General features: G+C 33.8%; 4 protein-coding genes across 13 annotated transcripts; 1 reads left to right on the top strand and 3 right to left on the bottom strand.

Annotated features, from left to right (window-relative positions):
* Positions 1-190: 190 nt before the first annotated feature.
* Positions 191-11,529, bottom strand: LOC140669405 (inositol polyphosphate-4-phosphatase type I A). Of its 9 annotated transcripts, none has more exons than XM_072899217.1 (19): positions 11,107-11,529; positions 10,979-11,040; positions 10,411-10,536; positions 9,146-9,238; positions 7,261-7,416; positions 6,886-7,086; positions 6,300-6,454; positions 6,040-6,212; positions 5,671-5,815; positions 5,438-5,553; positions 5,271-5,357; positions 5,041-5,201; positions 4,706-4,889; positions 3,520-4,619; positions 3,129-3,433; positions 2,834-3,051; positions 2,421-2,740; positions 2,071-2,338; positions 191-1,697 (listed from the first exon to the last, which is right to left on the bottom strand). In XM_072899217.1, the coding sequence occupies exons 3-19, from the start codon at positions 10,526-10,528 to the stop codon at positions 1,565-1,567; spliced, it is 3,933 nt and encodes a 1,310-aa protein (XP_072755318.1). In that variant the 5' UTR covers positions 10,529-10,536; positions 10,979-11,040; positions 11,107-11,529; the 3' UTR covers positions 191-1,564. The 9 variants fall into 9 exon arrangements, with proteins under 9 accessions (XP_072755318.1, XP_072755319.1, XP_072755317.1 ...); XM_072899218.1 differs by having other exon boundaries at positions 3,129-3,394; positions 10,411-10,592; XM_072899216.1 differs by having other exon boundaries at positions 10,411-10,592.
* Positions 11,530-11,681: 152 nt separating this feature from the next.
* On the top strand, positions 11,682-13,339 carry Mrpl38 (mitochondrial ribosomal protein L38). The gene is made up of 2 exons (XM_072899254.1): positions 11,682-13,090; positions 13,167-13,339. Exon 1 carries the CDS (start codon positions 11,853-11,855, stop codon positions 13,074-13,076), a length of 1,224 nt encoding a protein of 407 aa, XP_072755355.1. The 5' UTR covers positions 11,682-11,852; the 3' UTR covers positions 13,077-13,090; positions 13,167-13,339.
* On the bottom strand, positions 13,307-16,292 carry LOC140669428 (uncharacterized). Its single transcript, XM_072899269.1, is given in 9 exon segments — positions 13,307-13,343; positions 13,345-13,528; positions 13,644-13,936; positions 14,310-14,446; positions 14,709-14,957; positions 15,027-15,191; positions 15,366-15,470; positions 15,603-15,802; positions 16,199-16,292. Coding segments are annotated over 9 exon segments (1,464 nt in total).
* A 598-nt stretch (positions 16,293-16,890) lies between these two features.
* Positions 16,891-20,823, bottom strand: Hig (locomotion-related protein hikaru genki). 2 transcript variants are annotated; one of them, XM_072899249.1, is made up of 10 exons: positions 20,689-20,823; positions 20,070-20,167; positions 19,524-19,686; positions 19,113-19,283; positions 18,774-18,905; positions 18,291-18,434; positions 18,004-18,216; positions 17,476-17,679; positions 17,132-17,220; positions 16,891-17,026 (listed from the first exon to the last, which is right to left on the bottom strand). In XM_072899249.1, exons 1-10 carry the CDS (start codon positions 20,780-20,782, stop codon positions 16,910-16,912), a joined length of 1,425 nt encoding a protein of 474 aa, XP_072755350.1. In that variant the 5' UTR covers positions 20,783-20,823; the 3' UTR covers positions 16,891-16,909. The 2 variants fall into 2 exon arrangements, with proteins under 2 accessions (XP_072755350.1, XP_072755351.1); XM_072899250.1 differs by having other exon boundaries at positions 20,070-20,161; positions 20,689-20,822.
* Between the last annotated feature and the right edge of the window lie 320 nt (positions 20,824-21,143).

Genomic DNA, 21,143 nt, shown 5'->3' on the forward strand with positions numbered 1-21,143 from the left:
AACTTCAAGCTTTGAAACGCTTTTTTATTGATTTTATCCGATTATTTTTAAGAAAGTTGTAACTGTTTAAAAATTAGCTTTTTTTATATAAAAAGAAAGCAGCCCTTTAATTTTTTCGCGTAGTGTATGGATGGATTTTTTAAATTATGTATTTAATTAAAAATGGAATTGCTGAAAAACAAACGGTTGATTCGGGTAAAATTAATAATTTATTGAAAACAATATATATCTTTAACTCATTGGAATCTATCGTCTATATTTACGGATACGGTAACGCGTTAATAGATTATTCAATTGAAGTGACGGAAATACGACTATAATATGTCTATTCGTGTTTGGGATCTTTTGTACGATAAAGTGTTGGATATAACACGATAAGTTTTCAACGCACGTGCAGACTCGACGTGCGAGAAAGAATAGCGTTCTCCCGTTAAATACAACGCCGTTTGTTCTCGAATAATATTTACGCGATCTCACGACATTTAGCGACATTTCTTCGAATGGCGCTAATATTATCAAATATTCCATGAGTAATTATATGGCAAAAAATGGCACCGAGCTACTTACTTCCTGTAAAGACGAATAATCGACAATTCAACAAACATGATAAATTCAATAGATGAATGAAGATCTCTTGCAATACCGTGTTTTGCAAATATAACAAGCGCTAAAAATCATGTGCAATGATATAAATCTGAAATACTGTACTAATTGATAAATTATCAGCATTCTTCACGAAATGTATTTGCATCAATTAATGTTTAGCGTTTGTGATGTCCAAAGCATTTGTATTGCAAAAATTCGCCAACAGTTGCGGATTGGAGTAAAGGATGTAAATCGGATCAAAATTAAAAACTTGCATCACAGAATAGAAATAGTAGAGTAACTGCTATTTAATGACACTGGAAGAATTACCTAAGAATCGACAAGAGAATGAAATGAAATCGGCCGGAAAGTTTTTATTCTAATCCGATTCACTTCCCGCAATTCTAGTAAACCTCGTTGCAATACGTTATTATATTATATATTATATAAGTAATTTACCGCTTACTTTCTTGCGGCATATTCGAGTTTACATTCTGCTTTGTGTTGCAAATTTAGGTAATAAAATGCACTTACGCGGTGCTTTCGAGAGGAGAGGGCATAGCTACTGTTATTAGGCTCAACAACAAAATGTTGTAATTTCTATATAGCTATAATTATACAGCTAATAGTTACTTGAATCTTAGAATGCGTAGGAAGAAAAAACGAGAAAATCTAGAAGCATCACTTTTTGCTACCTTATTGCTACGCCCCTGATTGCATTTGGTATGCCTAACACGTGCCAGTCGTGTGCCAGTCGTGTGCCAGTCGCGTGTCCCCAATAAATTTCTCTAAAGAATCACTTTTTTTTTTACCCGAACGGCGATTTCGACGTTAAACATCTGTTACTTTGTATAATAAGTACTACAATACTTAGCACGTACTACGGAATTAATCCGTGATTACACAGCCAGAAAGAGTTTAATTTAATTTCAAATTTAATTTCGCGTAATATATGCGTACTGGACGCTAATTGGGTTTCTTAAGATTGGGCAGATCCGTACGTGCCGGTCGGTGGTCGATAGAGTCTGGGCAACGTCAGAATCTGCAAGCTATTAAACGCGTACTTACGTACACCTATGTTCTTCCACGTATTTTCCCGGCGGCAGCCCTCGCTGAAACAGCAGGGAGCGCAACACGCGAATCGAATAATCCAAAATTGACATTCTCAAATAATACGAAGAAAGAGATTCAAAATATATTTAAGTTTCTATGAAAGACAGTCATAATTTTTTTTTTTTAAATTATTCACGTAGCAAACAATTATTTCGTCATCGCGAATTCTCTCATTAAAAATGATTGTTGCCATTAATCGATCGTTTCTCAAAAAGTTAAAATTATACAATCTTTTTTGAATCTTTCACGAGAACATAATAATATAACAGTATAAAAATAATATAATAATAGGTATTAAAAGTATGCAAAAGCTCTCACTTCTTAAAATGTCTTTTAAATTTATTTTTTTTTTATTTTTCTTTTTTCACTTACCTTCGCATGCAGTCGAGGGCTCTCATGTACTCGTCCTCAGCCAAATGGTACTCCGATGACAGTATATTGACCTGTTCGAGAGTAATCGACATACCGGTTCGATCTTTCGCGCTCTTACAGCTAGTGAATCTCAAACCGCGCATTTTTCGACATATCTGCGAGGATAATTGCAAGATCTCTACATTCTTGTTGACTTTCTCTTGCACGCACATCTTTAAATTGACCATCATATCCGATAATGTATGGCCTAGGATCGATCTAGCAGCAACTAGAAAAGTGTATTAATTTTAGAAACTCTCTATCGGTAAGAAGATTATTTAAATAGCGAATATAATTAGTTTTATACTCACAACGCGTGGATGTAGGTTCCGTCGGTAGATTCAGTTTTTTAAATCTCAAATAATACTCGTTCAGTCTGTCATAATTATCCATATTGCTTTTCTCTTGTGGCTTCGTAGTGCCGAGGCTCTCGGCCAAAGAAGCCATCTCGTTGATGCCAACGTTAAAAAATACCGGAGTCACGTTGAACGATAACGTTTGTCGGGAGGATGGCACTAATGGTAAGAGAGAATAAATCGCATCCGGAACCGGAAGTATTACTGTCAGTGCACTCCGTGATCCTACTACACGCGGTAGAGGAAGTTGAAACGCGTTAGTCTTTCCCCCGATTCTGCAAAAATAATGTTAATGTTCAGATACAATTTTTTTTAAATGTAATTTAATCAAGATTTGTGATAGTCTCTAAATAAAGCTTCTATTTTACCTATGTTGAATGCCACATCTGGATAAAGTGAATGTGACGGTGTGCGTATCTTCAACTGCTACGGCCATGTCACCCCACATATCTATCTCGTCTCCGTAATAACTAAGAAGGCCTTCGAAGGAAACTAATGGTCCCAAAGTTGTGAGTATTAGCAGAAACATCGGGTCGGGTCGTTGGCACCATAGTTTGGCCATTATGCCGGTTACCAAGGCAGTCAGCTTAAATTTTTCAGTAATATTTTCTCACATATCTTTGTATCGCGCGGGATAACGCGAGAAGATGATAAGAAACTTACTGCTTGACTAAAGCAAACGTCTCGTCTATAGCGAACGTTGCATGCGCGCTGCGCCGCTTTCGAATCTTCCTGTACACGAAACACCGAATGCGTCAGTCTGGCAGTTTTTAACAGTCCGTCCATAGCTTGCCGTAACTTCTTCATGCTCGGTCTCAGCTCGCTCGTCCAGTCGACAATCGACGCAAAATCCAGACCCTCGGTGAATTTATTCCTCTGTCCTGAATTACTTTTGATCACTCGCGTCATCGAGTCAACAGCTTGGCACACTTCATTGGAAGACGAGTTACAATAAGTATCGGTTATCCCTGATAATGCATATTACGTTGCACATTTTTGCTACGGCTTTTCTACGTGAGAAACCTATTTATTAATTACTACATGATTTTCTTACCTTCTTTCGCTTTAGAGAACGCCGGTTTTTCCAAACCTGGACTGGACTGCTGCCGCTGTTCGTTCGATTCGTCCAGCAATTTGTTCGATTCCTCGCATTTGAGGCCATTTTTCGGCTGAATAGTAACAACTTCAGCGTTATGTCGATTACTTGGTAGGGAACTCTTGAGACTCTGCGACCTGCCTAAGCTACCTTTGTTGCGCAGTCGTACAGCCGGACTGCTGCATCTGCCGCAAAGAAACTTTACCTTTGATACAAGGCACATGACGCTTGCTTCGATATTCAATTGAGTAAGATCCCACGGCTCCGGCTCGTCTGTAGGTTTATAATAATTCGCAGACGGTGAATTGCACATCTTTTGGGTATCTAGAAAACGTTTGCACGGATCGGTGTCATTCTTCAAGTCTTCCTTTTCGTCGTCGTAACTTTCTTTTCTTTCGTTATCGTAATTTCGTTGAAGGTTCTCGTCGGTCTGCTCCGTTTCCGTTTGCTTAGGATAGTCCTCCACATCCGGAAATATTACGAAATTTTCTTCTGCAATGTCGCCCTCACCGGCGTTATTGTTGGGTACATCATTTCTTGAATACGATACGATGGGAGCGTATTCGCCATTTTTAATACTACTTTTCGACCAAATGTCCTGCACGCACTCGGGAGTATCAGGCGTAACAAAGTCATCAAAATCAGGACTCTTTAGATCAAAATTCAATTGTTGGGTAATCCGTTTGAATGGGGATAAGGATTGGTTGACCTTGAAGTCTAGCGTCAAAGTGTCATCCGATATGGTCGATGTTGTGGTCGAATCTTCCTGAACCTTCGCAACTTTGTACTCTTCCAGAAATGTTAACGCTTCTTCCACCAAACCGGGATCCCAGAGACTAAGTAAGATCCTGGTTTTCGTGATCATATCCTCGCATATCGGCAGCATGCCGCTTGTTTGCTTCTCTTTAGCAAGTTTCATCAAGGATCTCATTGCCTCTACAACGTCCCGGCGTAATTGTTTGATCGCTTGAATCGCGTCATGTGCCATTGTAATCTTGGATGTTCCCTGATAAAGTTGATTACTTCGCATAGGCGACTCCTTTAGTGCCTGCACCAATCTATACGCAATAAAAAAATATTAACAATTATAATTGTATTTTATCTTAGCAATCACTTGGTTAAAAGTGTATCTTATATTGTATACCTTATGAGTCCGCCGTTTTTGCTTTTATGGGAATGAGCGGTGAACGCTCCTACGCTAATAAAATCGTAAAAGCCGCATTTGTTCAACGTATCGTTGTGAACCCACATTCTTTGAAGATGCAAATTCAAAGGCGCAAATTCGAGAGTACGATCATTCTTCCGCGATGACTGTTTAAAATAACTTCCTGAAATTGGAATTATCAAGTAAAAATATAAAATTTTTAAAAATATATTAAATTTTCTTTTTCTTTTTCATATTTTCAACAATTTATCACAAAATTATTGCTTTATTACAGAATAAACTTCATTAAATAATATAAATGTCAGTATGCTTGCCTTTATAAGCAGCTAAGTTTTCTTTGGCTTGAGAATACAGATGTAACAAATGAAGATGACGATCGAGCAATTCGATTTGCTTCGTATGCCAAGGCTCTCTCAATTCTCCCATTCCAGCTACCTCTTGTAACAATTCCTTTTCCTCCTGTATCCAAATACCCCTACAATTTGTCACTACATTACTTCAATTTCGCACTCATAATATATAAGCCAATATGAAATATACTTACAATAAATGTTGGGGAAACTGGAAACAGAGCTTGCTCTCCGCCATAATCTCGTGTACGCATATATCACCGCCTAGTCCAGAGTGGAATCTATGATATTTGCATGTATAGATTATAGCTATAAATACATCAATTAAGTTGTCTTAATCGTCAAAAGATCAGAAACTTACCTGTAAGTCTGTACAAATGGATTTGCAAACAGAAGTTTTAACTGGCCTTGATGTGGAAACTTGATTTTCGTCCCTAATCTTGGAGGTAACGACTGAGAGCGTCTATGCGAAGGCAACTAAAATATATTATAAAAAAATATAAAATAGGAATGAAATTTAATATTATAAGTATTTCTATATAATAGTAATATAACAAATTTATCTTAAGACACTTCTTGATTAAATTAATTCACCTGTTGATTGTTATTGCCATATACTACATTTCGTGATGGTGTACTTTCTGTACTATTTCCTTTATCTTCGGCTTCCAGATTCCATACATTAATCGTTAAAAATCCAACTGTCGTTGTTTTCGCTGATTTTAATGGTATCCTTAATCTAAAATTAATATTATACATAAATAAGAATATATGTATAATTGAATAAAAAATATAATCAAATAACAGAAAGCTAATAAGAAGCAGAAGAAAAATTGTATGTAATACATTATTTTGAATTTAAAGTTTCAATTTAGAAAATTGAAATTTTAGTTAAAAATTTTGTATGTTCTTCTTGCAGGATTTCTATTTTATTCGATAGCAATACAGTCCAGTTAGAATTACCTCGGAGTGTCTTGTACTGTATTAAACATTACTATCGCGCTTCCTATTGGAGTTGCAGTCTGGCTGACTCTCTCCCTGACGTCGTATGCGGTTATTCTAATTTTCGTTTCAGTGGTCAAGCCATCGCTAGCTCGGAAACTTACCGTAGTTAAAAAATTCGGATTACTACTTCGCTGAAATGAGCCATGAAAAAAATATGAAAAAACATTTATGTACGATTTTAGAAAAGTTACTCTGAATATTTTTATATTCATTTTTACCTCAACGACTTCCGTTCGTGCATATTTAATCCAAGTCTTGGAAGATTTCGACTGTACATCTATCTCTAAAACGGGAGTAGGTGGTCGGCCGTGTCCATCACACAACAAATTATCGCAGGCTAATGATATCTCGCACATTGGTACTTCCGCTGGATCTGAGAAAACATAAATTCAACATGAAACTAATAATATATGTATATGTATATATTAAATTGATTTGATCGTTATGCTCTATTATTATTCATGAAAATGCAAACTGAATAATAAAATTACGTTTTGTGTCAAGTTTCAATATCTTTCTTTTTTTAATAAAAATTCTTAATAAAAACAATAGATATCTTCATAAAATAATTCTATATTAAATAATAATTTAAAAAAATATCTTAAGATAAATATTCTTGCCAAAATCTACTAAATAATAATTTAATATTATAAAAAAAAATTATATATTCAAACGTATAATCGCAATTAATAATCAGTGTATTTAGAAGTACGTTGAAAGTATTTAACAACTCTTTTATATACATTATGTGACTAGGTGTATATTCAAACAAAAGAAAAGTTTTATTTTCAATATTCGCACAACCTGTAAAAGTCCCACGTTGCAATCGCAACATTTGAATGTCAGTGTCGTGCTTGTGTTCGCTGAAAGCCTCGATACGCTGTCGCAATGATAACAATTGGCTTCGCATGCACTCGTAACTGGCTAGCTGCAATGCTTGCAACCAACTGTCTCGTTCTTCGGCCGTGTTGGCGCCTAACTGTTGAAACAAGCCTCCGTCGAAAACTGCAACATGTTTCCTTCTGTGCTTTTGACGTCGTCTCGCACGCTACGTTAAATCGCGTGCACGCATGCAGACGAAGACAACGATGTATGTCGTGTCGTCGATACACTGTTGCAACGATGCATCAGAAAGAAAAAAAAAAGGGAAAGAGAGGGTGCGCAAATGACAATACTTGCCTATGCTGAATCCATAAGGAACGTGATTGCTGGGCGGATCTACGCGGACGGTGCATTGCTCCAGTATGATTACCCCCAGCGGCTCCGACCACTGCTCTCGCGATTTGAAATAGAACAAAAGATTGCCTCGCAGTCTGCACCATCGTTCGAGACTTACTGCACAACAGAAGCAGAAGAGCAGCGGCTTAGGCACAACCGTTCGTACGCTGGAAGATTTTGTTAGAAGGTTTCTGCGTACGGTAGCAAGCGGTAGAAGAAAAGATAAGAAAAAGAGAGAAGAAGAGCGTTATTTAATCTTTTTCGTTAATTAATTTCGTTGATTAATAGCAATAATCAAATTTTCGAAAGTACATAATAGTTTATAATAATAATAAATATATAATAATCCAAATAAGAATATTTTTTCTTAAGAAAACAAACTAAAATTTACTTTGTAATTTTAATATTAATGATGAAAACGAAAGGCCAAGTCTTAAACTGAAGATTGCGGCTCGTGTATCTGAATATTGATTGGTGCTAAAATGCAATTTTTTTGTAGTATAAATCATTATTTTTCATGAAATTGTACGTGGAATATTTCTATGATGGTACAACATACATGGCACATTCAATTTTATAGCCATTGCCCTTTCAAGAGCGAACAAATTTTCTCGTGGGATTTACTGTCCTTATTAACCTTTCATTATTACATCCCTATATATTCTTATCTCTCTTCTCTTCTTATCCTTTTCATTAAAATCTATGCAATCAATACGCTCGATGCGATCTTAATAAGCTACGAATATTCGCGACATAAGAATTCAAATTAAGATTCTTTTTATGTGCTCCTTTTTCTCAATATATATACATTTCATACTATAAAACGTGTATTAAAAGCGAAATGTCTATTATATATTTTTTGTATTAAAATTTGAAATATATATATATATATATATATATATATATATATATATATTTCAAATTTTAATACAAAAAATATATAATAGACATTTCGCTTTTAATACACGTTTTATAGTATGAAATGTATATATATATATATATATATATATATATATATATATATATTTTAATATGTATATCTCGTGACGCGAATATTTAAGAATAAAACTGCTACGGTTTTTCTCTTTTACATAATGAAGATTTTATAATCGGAAAACAACTAAAAACATGCGAAGCATTCCGTTCCACATGCAATTAATCCTCGATTTACCGAAAGTGATTCTATAATGTTTTATCAAGCGTTATAAATTTTGCGTTTGGTTCATTTATTAAAAAGAATAACAATTATACTTATATATTGAAGTATTAATTGTTAAAAGTAACTAATTATAAATATATTTAATTAAAAAGTAAGTAAAGTAAAATATAACTACAAGACTACAAAATATTAAATGAAAAAAATTCACATTAAAAAATGTGTTTATTTATGTCCTGGTAAATCGAGAATCACAAGAGTTTAATATAAATACGCATACAAATATCAAATCATCTATGTTGTTGTCATAACGAAAAAATTAATAAAAGTTAATAATCTCGATAAAAAGAGACATTTTATATATATGATATATATTAAATTAAATGCGATAAATTACAATAAAAATCTTAAACTCTCGAATTAAAGAATTTAATGTCTATAGGTTATTAATTTCATTTTTCTTTCACCAATTTTTAATTTTCACAACCGACGAAATGCGAGATCAATCTTATTCAAGCGTGCATCGAGTCACTTTTACAAGTGTCTTTTGTAAGTGTCGAGAAAAACATCTATACACGTTAATTAAGATTAATCGAGTCGTTAAAAGAGTGTGTGTTAATTGCGTAAAAATCGTGATAGGAGCGTGAGAGGGATTTCAAATAAGTACGTAATTGTACTCGGGTAATGTACCTTTGTTCGCGCCGGCTGTAACACAATTGAGGTTTCGTAGACTCTTATGCGACCTTCCTCTCTGATTTTTGTTCTCGGGTTTTTTACCTGTACCTGGAAATTGCACGAGGCACTGATAGCTGCCACACACAACAATATTCCAATAAAGTAAAAAAAGACGAATATGACTTGTCACTTCTCTTTTCTGTACGATGATGCCAGGGCGAATCGATTTATGATTAATCGTGTAAAAATGAAATGAGAATCTATCGAGCTTTTTATTCCATTGATATTTCGTAAATCATTATCTTTTATCATTGATTGTTAATAATTATGTCGAATGAATAAACGATGAAACATCATATTTTAGTGGCCATAATTTATCAGATTATATAATACTCTATACATTACGATGATGCCGAAAAAATATATTTTCTAATTAAAATTAAAATTTTATTCAACAAATTTTCAAATATTTTATATTATTAAATATATATTTATATTTTGTAATATATTTTTAAATTATTATTTTAATTATTATTTTAATATTTAAAATAAGTAGATAAATCCTGAATGATGTATAATTTATAAAAAAAAAAAGAGAATAATCAAATAAACTTCTCTACTCTTAATACTTTCACAAAATTAAAACTGACATTATTCAATATACAAAACACATGTTTCATATTTCGTGCAAAGCCATACCATAATATAAAAGAACAGAGATAATATGAACTATCGATATCTCCGCTGTTATATTGCATTATCAACGATTCGTATTGAACGATTTATGGGGGCTGATAAAATCTACTTCGTGCAACACATTCTGTCATATCTATTAATATACATTTAATACATTACTATCAACATATATATATATATATATATATATATATATATATATATATGCGTGTATGTATGTATGTATGTATGTATGTATGTATAATTTTACATGTGTTAAACAGAAGCTCTAGTAAAGATAAATATTTTTTAAATGCCATTAACTAATAACATTATCTTCTCTTTTTTATTAAAACAAAACTTCAATCAAATGCAGTCTTTTTTACTCATGATACTTTCAATCATAATACACTTTAACAATCTGAACAAGAAGACAAGCTCTATATTAAACACTGAATAAAGAATTTACCATATAAGTATATTGTCAAGACATATACAATATAAATAAGATAATCATGCATTAGTTTTGTATGCTAAGATAATGCTATTGTTCTAATTCAAATAAATATTTATTATTTGAATATAGGTATATTCTGAGGACTCACTTTCTGTTCTGCGAAAGAAGCCTTCTTGCCGCTCTCTCACATATAGAACACCCTCTTTCTCAAATTTCTGTGAAGGCTGCGTGGCCAATGTTAATAGTTCCTGTTTGTTGAATCTCATCTTGCATTCTGGCAATCAAGCCAACATATTTACAGTTTCCACAGCTTATTTATTTTTTTATATACTGAAAGTTAAGATACAAAACTCTTGAAAAAACTGTAGTGTTATAGTTTGTTTGCAATATAATTATTTTACATTAATTCAAAATTGTACAATTTATGTAGTTTATAAATCTAAATACATATAATGAAAGTATCGTTGTATAGGCTGTTCCTTGTGTTTATTTATTTATATGTATTTATGATTTGTAACAAAAAGAAAAATTGTCATGTCATATCACTGTCAAATATATAAGTATTTCCTATATAATTTTGATGCAATTGTCATAAAACATTTAAAAGTATGTTAATTTTAATTAAATTAATCAATATAATATATTAATTATTTTAAGGACTATTTCGTTAGGAATTTTTTCATATAAAATGAAAGAGACTATAAACATATACATACCATTTTTACAGGTGGGTTACACTGTCCAGATTCCTTCTTGCTGCCGTTAACATTGCGACATACTAAAAGATTAAGACACAATTAGGAGATAAAAGTGGCGATGACATAAAAAGTGTATTTACACTTACGCTATGCTTGTCAATGCTATATTTAACACCACCGAAAATCCATAACACGCTCGCTATCGCGGGGATTTGTTCGTGAAAGTGAATGAAAAATTTCTGTCAAAAATCAGACGAGTTCCTTACTGCAGTTCTCCAAAAACTAGTCATTCTCATTACATTATCGGATTGGATCAATTTTAAACCGATGAGACACACGTGCGACATGGAAGATATCGGACAAAATCTTATCGAGAGTGTACGCCCGCAGTAATATTAACGCGTTACGAATGAAATGTCAAGACGCGTAATGTGAAAGGAAAACATAGCGATCGGCGATATGTAAAAAAAAATAGGCATCCTAGCAGCTCCGAAAACTGATAAACGACTGTACATTAAGTGCGATTGGGTGGTTTCGTTCCGCTGCTTTCACGTCACTGACACTGACACCATCTGCCGTCTGCCGGCTGGGTGTCAGTATTGTGTATGTGTGTGACGGTATGACCGTAGAGTGTAGAAATTAAGCCACGTTTTCATGAAGCTGCTCTTACGAGCATAAAGAGTCTCTTATCTGCCTTTAAATTTTAATAAACGATCAATCTTGTATATTCATAGTTAATGCTTGATGTGTGGAGTGTTGTTTTCTCTTAGGATCCTTAACCTAATACTTAACCTATAACTTAATTTTAACTGATTCTAACTTATCATAAATAACAGAATATGTCATTGAATTTTTCGTTCGCGTGAAACACGATTTGATAAAGTGTCGCGACATGTCTATCAAGCTCTTGCGCTGTCTCGTCAACGATCTTCTAATTCCGAGGAATCAACATGTTCGTCATGGTCATCGACTACGTGGAAAACCACCTACGGTCGCCCGTAGTTTGCAGCAACGTCTCGAGGAAATTCGACTCAAACGAACGGATCCGACGTTGGATTTCAAGGTGGACATCGGCTTCCCGGTGTCCAGAGTCAACAGACGAACGATATCGAGTGTCTGGACGAAGGAGATCATCGCGCTTAGAAAAAATTCTGAGCTAGAAAGAGCCTCGCGTACCAGGGAACTGTTGATAGATCTACAGAAAGTACGACAAGATTGGCTACAAACCGACGCGCCCTTTCACATACACAGAATAGCGGAACATTATGGTATCTATAAAGATCTCTTCGGTAGAGATGCCTACTTCATGCCAACTGTTCCGTTAGACATAAGCTACGATCTGGAAGATGACAAATTGGTAAGAGTTTACAATGGTAACGTGATCAAGCCAAACGAAGCTTCCAATGCACCTAATGTGGAGTACAATGCAGAGGATGGATCCCTGTGGACTTTGATTCTGAGTACACCAGATGGCAATTTGACCAGTGACGTTAACGCAAGTGAATATTGTCATTGGTTTATTGGCAATATTCCTGGCAATCGTGTAAAAGAAGGAGAAGAATTGATAGATTATCTGAGACCAATAGCACCGTATGGAATTGGATACTGTAGATATATCTTTATATTGTACAAACAAGACTGTCACATAGATTTCTCAGAATATAAAAGAACAAAGCCCTGTTTGAATCTGAAGGAACGTAACTGGAAAATGCTGAAATTTTATAGAAAACATCAGGATCAAATGACACCTGCTGGTTTAGCGTTTTTCCAATCAGATTGGGATCCCTCTCTCAAGGAATTCTATTACGACGCATTACAAATGGAAATGCCAATATTTCGGTATGATTTTCCTAAACCATACATTAAAAAACAGATATGGTTTCCCTTAAAAGAACCTTTTAATCTCTATCTGGACAAGTACCGCGATCCCAAGCAGATAAAGAAGGAATTCTTATTGAGAAAGTTGAGGAAAGTTCATCCTTTTAATGGACCGGAGTCAGAACTCAAATTCCCATTGGTTCATCGCGCCAATAAATATCGGCCTTCCTGGTTAAAATTCGAGATAAAAAAGAAGAGGATAGGATATGGTCGTGTTAATGATCTCAACGAATATTAGACTGATATAAAGTGGTAAATACAATACTATTCAATAAATAAAAATTATTGTGTTTTATTATGATAGATCTGGCAAGATATGCTATTCCAGTTTCAGATGTGCCTCTATAATTTGCCTGCTACGGAATTTGATGTCTGCCCGTGTCGGAATGGTAATGTCAACCGCCTCATGTTCAACCAATAGTCCTGTAAAATCGTGGTATGATTTATATAAAGTTCATCAATAAGAGATCATTGGTATGTTAAATAAAAATGTGTAAAATATATAATAGTAATAATATTTACCAATCGGTTCCTCTTCACCGGTTCCGAATATCAAATTGGTATTATAATTGGATACATAAGTTTGATAGAGATCCCGCGCTTTGTCTTCCTTTTCCTGCTCGAAATCGAAGTTGCTTATGCCAAAGAGAATGCCTATTTTTCGGCTGATTTTCGATAACAGCATCAAAACTACAAAATCAAGGAATAAATTGTTTTCAAAAAATAGAAAAATTATACGAAGAGGAAGAATTCACACACACACGTGTTAATTTTTTATATATACATATATATATTTTTTTTTTACCATCAGTGTCTATTCCTTCGAGTATTTCACGTTCTTCCGTATCTTCTCTATCGTACGTGATTAGACTTTCTTTCATGCCCGTTTTATTCCCGTTTCTGGGTAGCTTCTTTGCTTCTTTGACTTTAGTACTAGTATGTTTCATGCAGAGCAACATCATGTTTATATTCTGTAAAGCTGCTCTGATAATCGTGAACAATTCGCCGCGAATTTTCTTCTGTTCTTTGAGTTCCTTCTCGCGTTTTATCTCAGTGTCGATTTGTTCCAGTATATCGTGTATACCATTTATTTTATACCTGAAATTTTATAATCCATTGCAAAATATCACATATATTAAAATAAATGGATAAGGATACGTTTATATTAACTTTAGATTAATTAATCTTACTCAATATTTTATACTTTTATATTAGTAGCAATTAATTACTGTTCTGCTGTAGTTTTTGTAGAATGCTTGAGATTCTCGAGAACTTGTAGAGCATGATGCTTTTTGCTTAACAGAAGATCGCGATTTTTTATATTGGCATCTAATCGAGCCAGCAAAGCTCTCTTCTGTTCATATTGAGTTTCAAGCCTATTGCAGGAAGGAGATAAATTTTATAACAACTATAGAAAAAATAATAAACATATAAACACTGTTTTTGTGTTTACAAGATATCTGTGAAATACCTTGACATTAAGTCATAATAAGAACGCACGAGTAGAGTTTCTTTTACTTTAATGCAGATATTTTCCAGTTGTGTTACCTGATTTTCTAATATCTCGGCAGATACGTCGGTATCTTTTTTCGCAAAAAGGTGGACGCTCTATAAATTATCATAAGTAAGGAAACACTATTAAGTATGTTTATTGCAAACCATTATTGAAAGAAGTATATTTTTAATTCGATAGTGTTAGAAAGACTTTACATAAGATGCATTATGTGAAAATTAATTTTTAGTAGTCAATATAGTTTCGATAAATTTATTAACTCTATAATTTAGAGGTTTTCTTCAAAGTTTTATATATAGAAGAAAAAAATCAACAGATCGTTGCGGATTAAATTCAATTTTATTTGCAATCACTCACTTCAATGCGAACCAACGATTGTGCGTAAGCCCACAAATCCTCCACTTCACAACGCACAGTACTCAACATTTGCTCACGGATTTTCATATTTCGCAAAACGAGACGAGTCATTCTTTTATATTTCTGTCTAACGTCATCCAGATTTTCAGCTGCCAGCTGACCCATCACCGTCACCCTCAACATCGCCTTACATTGGGAAGATTGATCTTCTCTTAAAATGTTCAAGAGAGTATCGAAAAATATCGCGTCCTATAAAGATTCCAAAGAATTAAGAGAACGTGTACTTTTTAATGACATAATACAAAATTGAAGATTTACCTTTCTCAAGATATCTAACATCGAGCAATACGTAGAATATATCACTTTTGCCGCGTCACATTTTGTGATGGATTGCTGCAATCTAGCTATTAATTTGTGCTGCTCGCATTGCGGTAACTCCTCGTTTTGCTCTTCGAACTCGGTTGAAAGAGTAAGGCGTTTCGACTTATCCGCGAGATTGAACGAACAAATCTTTAGTCTACAGCTTAAAATTTGCGCGAAATATATTTATAGAATACTATTTTATTGAATATACATATAGATATAGTTTACTACCTAGATGTACCATATAATAGATACGGATAACGGATTATGCTGTGTAAAAGAATCAAGTTTTACCTGTAGTTCGATACCTTGTTGCAATCTTTTCTTTCTTTCGTAGTAGAGTTTGTCCAAGATACGACGTTTTAAATTGCAGTCTTGATATATTGCCGCGTAAATTTGCTGCGAGATGAGATATTCGTATATTACTGTATGCGTTTCAGATATATTGAATTTTAGCGAATTCTTTTGTTAATTATTAGAAAAATTTAGGATTATTTTTAAGATTCAAAGACAATGTTGATTTATTCTTACGGATGGTTTCAGATGACTTAACGCCAAATAAAATAATTTGTCATCAGCCAGCGATTTGAGTATACGTTGTTTACCGTCATCCCTTAAGTCATTGACAATTTCGTGATGTCTTTTAACATTTACTTGCAGAGACACGATCTTCCTCGACACAGACGATTTTAATTTAGTAACTTGTGACAACTGCAGCTTCTTATCGCGTGCTGGATATATCGCGGAATTAGATACATTCAGATATAATCAGAAAATAATTAGATTAATTTTATTATCATGAAAAGGGTTTTATCTTTCATAAAAACATTGAAGGTGTCTTTCTTACATGTGGTTCTATTTTATTTGTATTTAAAAATGGTATTCTTAGCTATTTGTAAGGAAATAGTATAACACCATGATAATTTTATTTCTCTAAAAATCTTTCTGTACTTTATAGAATTATATATAATTTATTTTTTTTAAGAATAAAAACTACTAAGAGGACATACTAGAATAAAGCCTCTTGTATAATAATTCACATTTATCGTTATCTAATTCAATTAGAAATAGATCTATTTTTATTTCGATTCGTATAAGAAAGTCGATAAACTTTAATTATTCCTAACCATGTAACTTCAGAATTCCACGATATCGACTTATTTTGTCCCTGACAAGCAATGTTTCCACTTGTATCTCTTTGGGAGTTTTTGTTCGACCCATTTTCCCGATGCTCCTTGACCTTTGGTGAATTGCTGCATCGAATATTGAATGTCATATCACATGCACGCGAAATAATTGTTATTATCCGATTATATTAATTGCGCGTTGCATTCCAGTTATTATGGCAACGAGAGCGGTAACTATGTCAATCGCTAATATTTTAATACTCATTTAGTATTCTGTACAGAGAGAAAGAGAGAGAAAGAGATGTAAAACATAGTATCGCACTTCAATATTAAACAAATAGAAATAATTGTGAGAAAATATTTATTAAGGGTATTATATTAAAAAGGGATTTATTTTTATTAAAATCGTTGTATATCTGGAAGAGAATTATATTATAAATAAAATACTGGTCATTTTGTGGGCTACGTTTAACGCAAGTTATTTTTCCTTCCAGTGATCTATTCGTGATTATTTGTCGATTTGTATGACTGCAACTACATTCATCTGATAAAATCATTAACTTTACATAGCATGTATATCATTCGAAACAAAGCGAATGTTTCTCTTATTCATGCTACCCGTAATGAATATCAAATGTGCTTCCTCGTTGAAAGATAAAATAGCACAATAGCCCGTAAAACTCAAAAGAGTACTCAGATCTTTTTTCACATTCACACCTCTTTATAAGATCGACAAGGAGGCGGTGGTGCACTCCAAATGCCATTTTCTCGACACGATGGTTTCTTTACTGGTTCCAGGGGAGTTACATAGCCAGGCGAACACGTTACCTATCCATGTAAATCTCAGAATTATACTCAATTTATTTTTGAAAGTCTAGTTAACTATTATTTATATCTTGATTTTATAATTATATTGCTAAATTTGAAATTTACCTGTATGTTGTCTCCTGGTTTGTACCAAAACTTGAGAGGCGCGATTCGACCATGAGGAGGATCACCCGGATAAGGACACCTTATTTTACCTAAAATATTGTATACGACTAATTAGTACGTATTGTTTAAAAATCTTAATAAAATTTTCAAGAAAGTATTATATATAAAAAAAATAATATTACATTAATTTCTATAATGCCATATTATTATTTCTCATAAAATTGTAGAACAATATTTGGCAGAACAATTTTTTCAAAATTACATAATAGATAAATTTTTTATTATCGCTAAATTTATAGATTATCAATGGCACTTAAAAATTGTTGAAAAGAAAGGATACTTACATACGGGTGGACGGTGAGACCAAGTACCATTTTCGATGCATATGAGAGACGCTTCTCCTATCAATTGATGACCCGGGAGACAAGCAAATTTCACTAAGGCGCCGACTTTGTATATTGGGGCGTGATATCGCTTTTTGTTAGAATATCGCGTTTGCTCGATGATGCGTCCGCTTCGTGGCGTTTCCGGTACTGGACAAGTGATTTCTGCAAACATTGTTCTTTATTATCTGCATAATCTCTGAGAAGATTCAATGAAGTGGATTACAATATGATAATAAGACAACTGAAATCGGTTGAAATTAAGTAAGAATTATTTTTTAGAATTATATTTTTTTATAATAAACGAGATGCTTGAATCAAATACTTAGAATATTTAGAATTTAGATGTTTAGAATCTTGCAGTCGTTTAAAAAGACATATTTAATACTTCTTTCTGTGAAACATATATTTAGAAGTGCAACATAAAGAAATGGCTTTTTAAAAAATAAAATTGATTGTAATAATTATCTAAAAAAAAATGACTTTTACCAAGACAAGTTGGTATAGATGCATTCCATCTGCCATTTCCTCCGCATCTTATAGTCTGCAAACCAGAGAGCTTATATCCCCACATACAAGTGAAAACAGCATTTCCGCCATAAGTATTATTGTGCTCAATCAAACTCAACAATGGGTTATCCTCAACTTCTATTGCTGGACACTCGATTTCTTCGCAATGTGGCACATTTGCCGACCATTTGCCTGTAAAGAGAATATTTCTCCTAATTTCATATCTAATTATATTTACCGAAAGAAAGCACGTTTGCTCTTCGTACCGTTGTATTGACATGTAACACCGGAAGCACCCTCTAATCTGTAACCCTCTGGACACTCGAAAATTGCATTGTCTCCTATTCGGTTACTCCCGATGTGACTAATCAACGGTGGTTCAGGTTCGGTCAATACCGGACACCGAACATCTGCAAGACAACAAAATTGAAATTATAAAATAGTTGAAAAATTTTACTGTCTCTTACTGAATATGATCAATATTAATATAATTGTTGAAATTAAAATTGTACTACATTTTATGAACTTTATACACACTATACATAAAAAAAGAAAAAAGAAACGTAACATAGATCGATGTTAGTATTTATTAAAGAGGCACAATATAGTTGAAGTGTTTTGTGTACAAAAGCGTGTTCTGGTTTGAATAATATTCTGTCAAATATATATACTTTTAACAATAACAAGTTTTAAATCAATAAAAGTTTTTTTTTTTCAATATATTATCTTCAAAAAGTTTGCGACCATACCTACGACACGAACTTGTATAGAATTAGATAATCCTTTGGGCGTAGAGCACGTGTAAACACCGGAATCGTGATGTTTGGCGTAATATATCGAGAGGCGATATTTCCAGTCATTTCCCCGTGACATTGCCCATCCTAGGAGAAGTATGAAAATAAAATACAAACGTAAACACATTCAGCGAAATTGCTCGAGATAGTGATATTTTCTTATTTTTTTTTTTAATAGCAAAATTCAAAAAATAATTTAAAGATTTAAACGTACATAAATTTTATATTCAATAATATAAAAATTTAAGACTTTGTTTTTTAAATTCACAACAATTTTTCGCTCTTACGATATACCTTTCAAATAATCGCGACTTGAAGTCCATGTCCAGTTAGGCTCGCCAAATTTTCTCGCAAACAGGCATTCCAGATGCAGAATACTTCCTGGGAAGACAGCAAGTGCACCAGTTGGCTCTAGGGCAGCCGAACCGGTTGGTAGACCAAAGACAATGGTCGGTGGTACATTTTCTGTGATCGAAATAAGAAAGCAGAAGATTTATCAAAGGCTGTTGTCTTTCCTTGAAGATAACGTAAAAATCTATGATATGTCAAAAGATCTTAAAAGAATCATAATATTTTTCTATAATTAGAGAGCGATTAATAACATTATAATATTTTTGAATAATTCAAGGAACTTTGTAAGACATTTTTACGAATCTTTGTGTCATATAAATCTTAAATACGGTCACGATAATAATTACGACGTACCAGTGTAATTGGAAATGGCCGTGGTAGGCACGCAATAAGGTGTCTTTTCGTTCCACGTACCATTGCGGCAGTGTAACAAAGGCTCACCGATGAGTTTGTATTTACCTAATTCTCGACATCTCACCGTGATTCGTTCGTTGTGAGGTACGGTAATCTTGTCTACCTATAATATTTGTTTTCTATTGTAATATATTTATTGGAAAAATTTGTTATAATTCTCAGAAAACTATAAGAGCTACACTAAAATTCTCCCTAATTAAAAAAATAATAGATTTAAAATATTTTAAATAAAAAAAAATCATGTTTTCTTTTATTATAAGTATTCTTTTTAGCAAGTATAAACCACTTGAAATAATAATTGATTAATGATAATGGTTAAAAGCATATCAAATATACGGTTTGTGACATATGACATTGTGTAAAAAAATATTCTATTCAGTCAGATGATGCAAAATTTTTCTTTTTCATTTTCCTCGTCAAAAAGCTAGCAAAAATTATAACAATGAAAAAGTGAAAAGCGTGCACAAGAGTATACATTATACTTACAGATATAGTGATCTCTTTATAAGTAACGATAAGGAGGGGGTGAAGGCCTTCTAATTTGCATCCCTGCTGGAAGGAGTGTATCTCGGCGGTATCTGCAACTACACAAAATAAATAATCGGAGAATTTGAAACTATGCCTTTTAGTACGCGCACGCTCGCGCACACCCTCGCAACAGCTAGCATCCGAAGATCGATCACGTTTTACAGCAGCTTGCGCGATGAACGCCGAATTAGAGATCGATCCGACTCAAGATCGCGTGCACACGCACCGCGAAACAACCGGTTACGTTGTCATGGTCCACGCGCGATTGAATCATAAAGTAAGGGGTAGCACGTGCTACCCTTTCAATGTCATCCTAAGCTAACTAAACAAAAGTAGGAAATTATATATATGGCATAAACCTTCTATATACATATATTAAATAATGCTAATTATAAATTAAAATTAATTACATGATGCTCTAAATACATTCGAGAATATTCTACATGTTTTTAAGATTCTTTTAATTAATTGTTTTTAGCTGCATTCTTTAATATCTCTATAATTTTTTCGGAGCAAAATATAATTTGATATTCAGATTCAAATTCAGAATATCGAGTGTAAGACACTTGATATTTACCTATGCGCTTGATATTCAGGATGAACAGAAACAATGTAATCGTTATCACCGCGACACGTGCACGCGTCTTTCCTGAATAGCTGTCGCTCGGCATATTGCTCGTGTCCTGGTAGATCGCGATCACGCAGGACCATGATTAATGATGACGAGGGATGCTAATGTAGCGTGGTAGCGAGACGGACACATAATCGCGTATCCGCAATGTACTCCGGCATCCGTCTCGCGATTTTACTCATTATCTCTCGTTCAAAATGGCGAATATTTTTAGTGGTGTTGCACTGTAAACACAATTATAAATTTGGAATCTGCAATCTGGAAGAGCGAGAGAGCGAGCAACGACACACTAGCAACAACGTCGATACTAAACATCCATAATCGGCGGGGGTGGCCGAGACTCGCTATTCCGAAGGATGCGCATGCGATTCACCCTTGTACCTTCTCTCTGTTTCTCTTCC

Source organism: Anoplolepis gracilipes, chromosome 9 (genome assembly GCF_047496725.1).
Source record: "Anoplolepis gracilipes chromosome 9, ASM4749672v1, whole genome shotgun sequence".
NCBI classification, from domain to species: domain Eukaryota; kingdom Metazoa; phylum Arthropoda; class Insecta; order Hymenoptera; family Formicidae; genus Anoplolepis; species Anoplolepis gracilipes.